Source organism: Brassica napus, chromosome C1, assembly GCF_020379485.1.
Source record: "Brassica napus cultivar Da-Ae chromosome C1, Da-Ae, whole genome shotgun sequence".
Lineage (NCBI taxonomy): Eukaryota > Viridiplantae > Streptophyta > Magnoliopsida > Brassicales > Brassicaceae > Brassica > Brassica napus.
In genome coordinates this window covers 22,027,860-22,037,534 of record NC_063444.1, presented here as the reverse complement: position 1 = coordinate 22,037,534, position 9,675 = coordinate 22,027,860, and the positions used below count along the sequence as shown (strand labels likewise).

At 31.7% G+C, this 9,675-nt stretch overlaps 1 protein-coding gene across 1 annotated transcript; it reads left to right on the top strand.

The window, feature by feature from the left end:
* Positions 1-6,140: 6,140 nt before the first annotated feature.
* On the top strand, positions 6,141-6,542 carry LOC106404329. Its single transcript, XM_013845057.2, has one exon. It carries the CDS (start codon positions 6,141-6,143, stop codon positions 6,540-6,542), a length of 402 nt encoding a protein of 133 aa, XP_013700511.2.
* Positions 6,543-9,675: the final 3,133 nt, after the last annotated feature.

Here is a 9,675-nt window from a genome sequence, read left to right as displayed (position 1 = left end):
TTTACAAGGAATGTTTTACATGGATTTTACATGGTTTTAACATAATATTTACAACGACTTTACGACGAAATTAGGTAAGTTAAAGCACATTGAATACACGTTTTCACCTAAATATAACGGTAACATGTTTCGTTGTAATGTCGATGTAATGATTACGACGTATTTCTCATTCCACGTACTTTCGTCGTAAACTTACATGGATTTTACGACGAATATTATTCGTCGTAAATTTACATGGCGTTTACGACGAAAGTTGGATTCCTCGTAACTGCGTTGTAAACACCATGTAAATTTACGGCGAAATATTTTCGTCGTAAATCTTCGTTGTTATGGGCACGTTTTCTTGTAGTGATAATATTTAACAGAACTTTTCGAAATAGCGAAAAACATATTAGTTTGATTAAAATATTTTATGTAGTGTTTAATTATTATAAAAAAATCAATAATTACACCAATTACTACAAAATAAGAAAATAACTAAAATTTATTAAAAATATTTCAGTTCTTAATATAAATATTTAACTTATTTTCGAATATGTTTTATAATATATTGACATCTTATAATGTTATAAAACAAATTCTAGTATAATTTTTATATAACATAACTATTTATAATTAAAAATTATAGTTTTATATTTAAAAGTTTAAATGGCAATATCATATAACTAAATAAATCATTTTTCATTTAATAAAAAAAATTTTGTATTTTTGTCGGACGTATTTTTTTTTCATTCCACAACTTTTATTAATTGGCAAAAAAATCTTATGGAATCACATTTTAATTGTGATTCTGCCATCCCATAAGGGTACCAATCGGGGCTTAAAATACCATAACCAAAAGCTAGAATCATACTATGATGTTTGAGACGCAAAATTAATATTACATGCTTTGATTTTTGGTGTAAATGAGTTACAGAATTTGGTACATAATATTTTGGTAATCTAACTTGTTAAAAATACATTTTCTTGTAATAAGATGTTAAATTTATTAGATATAAACTTAGTTTTCATATATCATCTTTGAACTACGCGTCTGTGGTCGGGTGGTCAAAGCGTTTCGTGGATCCCCAAGAGACCTAAATTCGAATTCGCACCACGCCAGATTTCCACGCGCGTAGCCACCTGGACTTTCACATTCTCTCTCCAAAAAATGGATTACTATTTTTTTTTATGTATCATCTTTGTAACATGTCACAGAAGTACTATATTAACGGAATCCCTATATTATGATGAGTTCCCGGACAATAAGATTCACTTATCTCTTTGTAGTGTTAACTAAGAGTTTTTGTGTATGGTGCGCAAAAATAATAATTTTAATTATGATATTATTTTCTTTTCTTTAAGTTAGTTTATATTTTGATTTTTTTATTTTATATTTATTGGTTTGGAAAAAATACAACCATATATATATGACATTATATATAGTATTGTTTAACTACTTAAATTTGATTTTTTTAAATGCAATAAAATTAGAATTAAATTTTATAAGAACATATATTTTATCTTATATTTAACGGTTATTCATTTTAAATATGTCTCTTTAAATATGTATATATTTAAATATCTAAACTCTTAAAAAGTTTAGATTTTTTTTTTGTTTTAGTTAAATTTGTGAAAATTAATTTGATAATTAACCTAATAACTGATAAAATTAAATAAGATTTCAGTCCTTTAACTATCAACAAAAAATTATCTGGTTAATATTGATTTAGTTTTATATTTGTTAAATCACACTTACAAATAATTTTGATAGTATACATTTATTTATGCAAAATATAATATATAAGTTGATATATAGTTTTATACTGTAATTCTATTTAGTTTAATTTTTACTAATGTGACATATTTTAAAATTAATTTTTATTAGTATATATACATAACAATATTAATATTTGTTTAAAATTTACTTTAATAGTAAATTAGAGTTATTAGTCATTATCATATTAAAAAACAGTTGTCAAAAACATAAAATCTTATAACGGAAAATTATACATGTCATAATTAAATTGGTCCCACAGTGGTTAGAAAAAAAAAATCGTCTTTGGGATAGTTGATTAGAGTCATGCATTGACTACAAACAAGGATGCTAATCAATTGGGTCTACATTGGGCCAAAATCATATATGGGCCGAGCATATCACACTAAGCAATGACATTCAAATAAAGTAGGTGAAATGAACTCATTAGACTCATGATGTACTAACCGACATCTCTTAAAAATTTATCCAGCATGAAATTGGTGTTCATATTTTATGAGGTAGAGTAGATATGAGTTTCCAACAACACATTAGCAAATTTTAACATCTTATTACAAGAAAATGTATTTAATCACCCAACTAGACACATTTAAAGATACTAGGGGTTGGCCTACCCTACGGACGGGTGAGTTTACACTAAAACTATTTTATGTTTAAGTGTATTGTATTTTAATTTTATAAAATATTTAAAATTTTACTTTATATTGAAAATAATAAATATTATCTGTTTTTATTCTAAAATTATATTTTAAACTTTGTTAAATTTTGTTGGTTTGAGGTGAAAAACCACTAAAATTGTTTTGTTAAAGAACACAAAATTATTAAATCAGAAAATTAAAGAAAATGTAATGATTTATATTTCTATTTGATTTATGTTTGAATTTGATATATTTGAAAAAAAATAAAGTAAGAATAACTAGTATTTCTCTTATTTCTAAGAGTATCAGATTTTAATATTATTACAATAACTAATTTCTCACAATAATAAATTAATACACCCACCTCCAAACTAAATCAATTGAAAATCAAATGTAATGTGATAAAATTATAAAAATTTATAATTTAAAGTAATATATAAATAGTTTCAATATTGTCTTAGTATATATTATGTAACAACAAATGATGTTTTATAATATATATTTGTTTCATTTTATATTACATTTTTAATTTATAATAAAATTTTCTTTAATTTTTAGTGTTTTACTAATTATTTTTGTAAATTATTTTAAGCATTTGTTGAACTTTTTTATAAAAAACATTTGTTGAAAATTTTGCTTATACTATTTGAAAATATTTTTATAGATTAATAGTGTTATAAATTAATAAAGTATTATATTTCTAACATAATTTTACTTGAGTTTTATACCCTATCTTATTAAATAATTTACTTTGAGTGAACCAAACATAATTTAACCAAAATAAACTAAATGTAGTGTAACCATTAATAATCTAAAAATTAAGATGAACCAGACTGCGTATAAATATTTTCTGAAAATTATTTTTTTCTTAAAGAAATTACTAAATCATTTAGTCTTTCTAGTGTTGGCTGTATTGAATGAAAGTATATAATTCATATCTAATCAAATATCTCATTCTTAGTTTCCACATAGTAGCAACGATAACATCGTAAACACATATCTATATAGTCACCTAATTAAATGGAACAAAACAATATGTTGGGTTTATATTCCAGCCCAAAACAGTCAAAGAATATGTCACCAAGCAAACAATTATGCACACCAAAACTGCAGTGTTTCTTGTTTTGAAGCTTAGAATGATTTTTTAAAAGATTTAAAGAGAGCTATGAAAATCAGAAGCATACCCTAGTTTCATAACAATCCCCAAAAACAGAGGAGAAATCCTAATTGGATTTCACAATGATGACCTCGAATGTTATTTTCTCTCTTTTTCTGATCAAAATAAAAACTATGACAACGAATGTTTGTTTCTCCACACACAACAACTCACACACTTGGGAAATTACAGTAAAAATGACCACTATTGCAAAACTTATTTATCTTTATATTCTCTGCTACAAATAGAGAAAGCTGATCTGAAAATAACAATCGTTGCATAAAAGTATCCCTTATTTTTCCACCTGATTCTTCAACTGCTTATTTTTTTCTCTTTCACATACACACGACTACGATTTCGCTTTTACACTGCTGCTCAGAAGTGGAATACTGGTTAAAAAAACATCCTAAAATAGTTAACTTTTGTTGGAGTACAACACCACATGTTTCTTCTCTTTACCGCCATTTCATCTTATGTCATCGCCACCATCTCTGTCAACATTCTCCTTGCAATCCTCCAAACCCAACGTTGCGGCCTATCCCTCGGCCCAGTCCTATAATTTATAACCTAAGTGCACATCCTCTGTTCCAGCTAAGAGACATGTATTTCCAGAGACATAGATATAAGAGCCACCTGAAAAGTCCAAGTTGGCATTTCCTTTCTTGTATGAGATCGTCTAAGTCATTATTGGCTACAAATGTTGGGAAATAATTCACTATCTTTTAACTTATATACGCTACCAAAATAGTGTCGGATGCTTAAAAATAAGTGCTAATGTGGCAATTACCTATTATTGCAAATTCCTCCACCGCATCATGTATCCGATTCTGAATATCTTTGAAAAGTAAGAGGTTATTAATTAAAGAAACATATGTAATGACGACATAAGCATCTAACTTTAGGAAATAATAATGTGATTCCAACTACACTGACTCCATGTAACTTTTAAGCATCTTACCACACCAAAGAATCGTTGAAGAACCAGATGAGGGTAACATTTATTTATGCTTCCATGTTGTGTATGTCCCCTCAGTGGCCAAAAAAAAAAGAACTATTTACTGAGTTCATATGTATAAAATTTAACATATAATAAATTAGACCACGGATTGTTTATAGTCATTTAATTGCTTACTTAAAATTCAGAAGAGCTTCACAGTCAAAGTCTTTAACCAACCTGGCATGAATCACACATAATAAATCACAAACCTGTTCGTCAATAATGAGCATCTCCAGTCCAATAAAGGTCCGTCCTTTTGCTGCGTTTTTTTTACTCCCGTAGATTTTTTTTTTTTTTTTTTTTTTTAATATTCATCCCAAACTGGCATTGGTTAAGTGGTTACAATAATAAAATTGGACCGAAAAACTAAACCTAGTAAACCGAAGTAAACCGGGTACAAACAAAACCCTAGATTCCACGCGACTGCAACCGTCTTCAAGTCGTGCCGCCGTTTCCTCCGGAGGTTCTGTTCGCCGCCTTCAACAGCGGGTGTCTCGAGCTCTCCCGGTCTGTTGAAACCACTCCGACGGCAACCACATAAAGACGATGGGGAGCGCGACCCAAAGAAGCCTCCTGTGAACCTCGCCGGAGCTGTAGAGGTTGTCGGGACAAAACACATCCACTGGCCAATCTTGACGCACCGTGCATACCCACCAATGACCGATGAAACCGAGACCATGAAGCTTGACTTCTGCGACAACCGGAAAATCCAGATCTGACCAATCTCTCTTTATCTCTCACCGTCCTCTAGCAAGATCTCGGTCTCCACACCACGCACAACCGGAGAATGAGAGTGAGTTCTGGTGACCACATGCAACCACAACCGCATAAAGTACTCACCGGAAAACAAAAAAAGCGGAAATGACGGAGCCCTCTCACACCGCCGACGCAGAGGTCGGACGGCGGAGAGGCAAAACCAAGACTGCTTTAAGAAAGAGGTTGGAGAAAAACTATAGAATGACTCCCATAGAAATGTATGAGTCGGAATTGTAATTCGGATCGAGATGGACGTGGTGGGATGTGAAATACAAAGCGACATGAGAAAAGAGTTTATAACGAATGAAGAGAGGGATGTGAAAGGAAACGATTAATTGCAGAGGAGGATGGGTAACAGAGATGGAAGAAGATGAAACTGAGAAGACGATTGAATGGAATGAGTTAGTAGACCGATGTTTTAGAGGATTAGGGTTTGTCAAATGTTTTTCACCTGGGCCGTATATGAGGCGCAGAGAATTGATTTCCGGAGATCCAAGATCCCAAAAGCACGAGACCCGATTTCTTTTAAGAATTGGCTAAGCATAGATACGTGGCAGAAAAGATTTCTCTTATTGGTTGATTTAATTAGCTGACGTGGACATCCTCTTCTTTTATCATATTTCCCTTTTATTACTTGTTTGATATAACATTCATAACTTTTGTTTGAAATTCATTTATAATTCATCTGGACTTTGTCTTATCTTTGATCCTGTCTAACTGTCTTGACATCTTTGAGCTTTTCTTCGTCTTATATCTCTTTTGATTACATACAACTTTATATAATATAAGGTTTATATGTATATATATTACTGTATTTTTGAATCTCATTTCTTGAAAATGGATCCAATAATGAAAGGAGGAAGCATAGAGAAAGAAAACAGCTCTGTATGGTTAGTGAAGGCTCCTTTCCGTATCTTGATCATGGCACGTGACGCCTACATACGCAGCATTACGTCATGTTCCGGTACCGGAGTCCTTACCGGCGGTGGATCTTCTGGTTTTGGTCAGCTTTCAGGGAACTTCCAAATCTGCGATCCACCTAGTACCGCCCTTCCTAGAAGCTTTACCTTATCGTCCCCGGTACGTGATCAAGGCTGCCTGACAGGTGGTGGACAGCTTACGACGGCGATGAGACAATCGTTTCCGTTGGAACGCCGGAGGAATCATAGATGTGTTGCCGTGATGGGACGAATTGACGAGGAGGTTTCTTGTGATGATGAGTCTGAAGAAGATCATTGACCCAAGAAAGAGATGATCTGAAAAGATTAATTATGATGGGTTTAACGTTAATTTGTTGCAATTTGAATCGACCAAAGTAAATCTCAACTTATTTGTGTGTATAACAAAGCTCTAGGTGATTCATAATAGCATTTTACATAGCATATTGGAAGTCCATAGCAACACTTTTTTTTTACTTTTATTTAAAAGTTAAAACACAAATGACATTATGATACACAACAGTACAACGCAATATATACTAGCCCCGGGACGGATCGGATATCCGGGGTATTTTGAGATATCCGGATCCGGATCCGGACTCGCCGGATCCGTAAAATTGCTATCCGGATCCGGATTCGGGCTCTCCGGATATCCGGACTAAAATCCGAATACCTGCGGATGTCCGGATCCGGATCCTTTTTTAAAAAAAAATTTAAAAATTTAAAATTAAATTAAAAAACAAGCTAATTAAAATGATTTATTTAATTTATTAAGCCTATTAGTTTTTATAAATGAAAAATTCATGAAATTGAATAAAATTAAAAAAAATCATTATTTTATATAAAAATTATATATAGTATACATATATAAATATAATTAAATTTTAAATATTTTAAATAAATAGTAAGTTCGGATCCGGATCCGGAAATTTCATTATCCGGATCCGCCGAATCCGTAAAATCAAGATCCGGATCCGGATCCGAACCTCCGGATATCCGTTTTTTCGGATCTGATCGGAACAAATTCTGGATCGGATAACAGATCTCGAATATAAGTCTATGCCTAATATGTACCATAGTATTAAACTATTACGATAGATACAGTTTAAGTTTAAAAAAGGAAGAAAATATTAATTGACCAACCAATCATTTGTTTGACCGAGTAAACGAAGTTGCAAAAACAAAAAGAGGTTTACTTTAGTCAAAAATACAATTTTCAACTCAACAAAACTATTTTTTTTTTAATTATTGATGAGGTTTGTATTTTCAGTTGAGAAAAATCCGGATATACGTAAAGCTTCAGAACAAAGCAAATATGAAAAATTAATATCAGTTAAAAACAAAACAAATCATAAATACCAAAATTTTAAGAACCGGACATCCGCTCCGCTCCGACAACTATACAAATAGTCAAATACATATATATATTGATTAAATATAGAGTTTTAAATGTATGAGTTTATATAATTGTTATTTTAACATATGATACAATAAATTATATTCACATGATTACTTATAAATGTCGTAAAATAAAAAATAATCAAATTTTTATGATATCTATAAATTTTTTCTTAAGTTTGTCTTTCTTATTACTAATTTTAAAATTTACAAACATATAGTTCCAGTTTTCTTTTATTTTTTATTTTATATATTTTGTAAAACTATTAAAAAAAAAACATTATCTCATTTTTTTCTAGATTATTTAAATTAACTAAAACGAAAGGATATATTCGTAAGTATTCGTATATATCCGCAAATATCTACATATTTTCCGGATATCCGTATTTTTCCGGAGCAAAGCAAATTCGAAAATTTTGATATCCGTAATATCGAAGCAAATCTCCAAAAACCCGGATATCCGATCTGTACCCAGCCCTACTTTGCAGTTTATATTAGTTTATTCCATGCTCTGTTTTACTTATTTGATTAGATTATTGAGTATATTCTGGTTTTGCAATACAAACTGCATCTTGGGGATTATGTTGCTGAGTTAAGCTTCTACACTTAGCAAATCATTCACATTTTACTTCACTAGTGTCATAGCCATTGGGATTATCATTGTTGTAAAACTTTTTTTTCATTTTCAGAGTAAAAATTCTTTAAAAAAAATCAGCCCAAAGTATATATATTTCATGATTTCAGTTGTTTTATACTATACTCATCACTGATATGAACATCCCCCTTGCTCCTGTATTCTATTCGCCTTCCCTTTGCTTTAGTGAAGTAAACCAATTGATTATCTTCTCGTGTTGGTCTTGGAGGTTACATTATTCAATTTAATGGGCCTACGATAGTTATAATCTTATATTTTAGGGATTTAGGTTAATACCTAGTTACCTTGTACGATACTCTTTGTATATATACCCTCTTTGGGTTAATGAATAATGAAAGACATTACATTATATTTTATGGTATCAGAGCCAAAGATCTCTTTGACCTAAATTTTTTTTTTCTTCTCTTTTCGATCACGATTACTGTTGATTATCTCTTTCTACCTAATTCTACCTACCTCGTCCATCATAAACGATGTCTGACGATAACTCTACTGCTACCAATATTCCGACAACGCAAGCTGCATCCATGCATGTGTCTCCATACTATCTCAGTCATTCAGACAATCCTGGAGCTCTTATTACGTCGGTTCTACTTACTCATGACAACTATTCGGAGTGGTCTACGGAGCTTCGTAATTCTCTGCAAGCCAAGCAGAAAATGGGGTTCATCGACGGTACCATCACGAAACCAGCAGCCGAACCTGATCTATCAAGGTGGCTTGCAATTAACTCTATGATCGTCGGATGGATACGTACGTCCATAGATTCTAAAGTTCGATCAACAGTAACTCATGTTCCAAATTGCTCAAACAAACTGGATGTATTGCAATCTTTACTGATACTTTGTGTGTCTTACAGGACCGTTTTTCGAGGACTCTGGTTGGAGCAGGTGAAGAACGTGAGGAGGTTTATTACTTTACGGGTGTTAAAGTGGCACGAGTGCATGGAGCTTCAACGAAACCTTCTTCTTCAACTCTATGGCATCGCAGACTTGGACATCCATCATACAAAGCCTTATCTACTCTACCGATTTTTAAAAGTTCTAAGCTAGATTTTACTACTTCTTCTCAATGTGACATTTGTTTTAAAGCTAAGCAAACCAGAAAAGTGTTTCCTGATAGTCTTAATAAAGTTATTTCTCCGTTTTCATTGATTCATTGTGACGTATGGGGTCCCTACCGAACACCATCATCGTGTGGTGCTCTTTATTTTCTCACCATTGTGGATGATCACTCACGAGCGGTATGAACATACCTTATGCTTTAAAAATCAGAAGTAGCATCCCTCCTACGAAACTTCTGTGCCATGAGTGATAGACAATTTGGGAAGAAAGTCAAAACTATTCGTACCGACAATGGAACCGAATTTATGACTCTTGCT

Coding starts and splice junctions, on each gene's coding strand:
- LOC106404329 (XM_013845057.2), top strand. CDS start 6,141: ATGGATCCAATAATGAAAGGAGGAAGCATAGAGAAAGAAAACAGCTCT.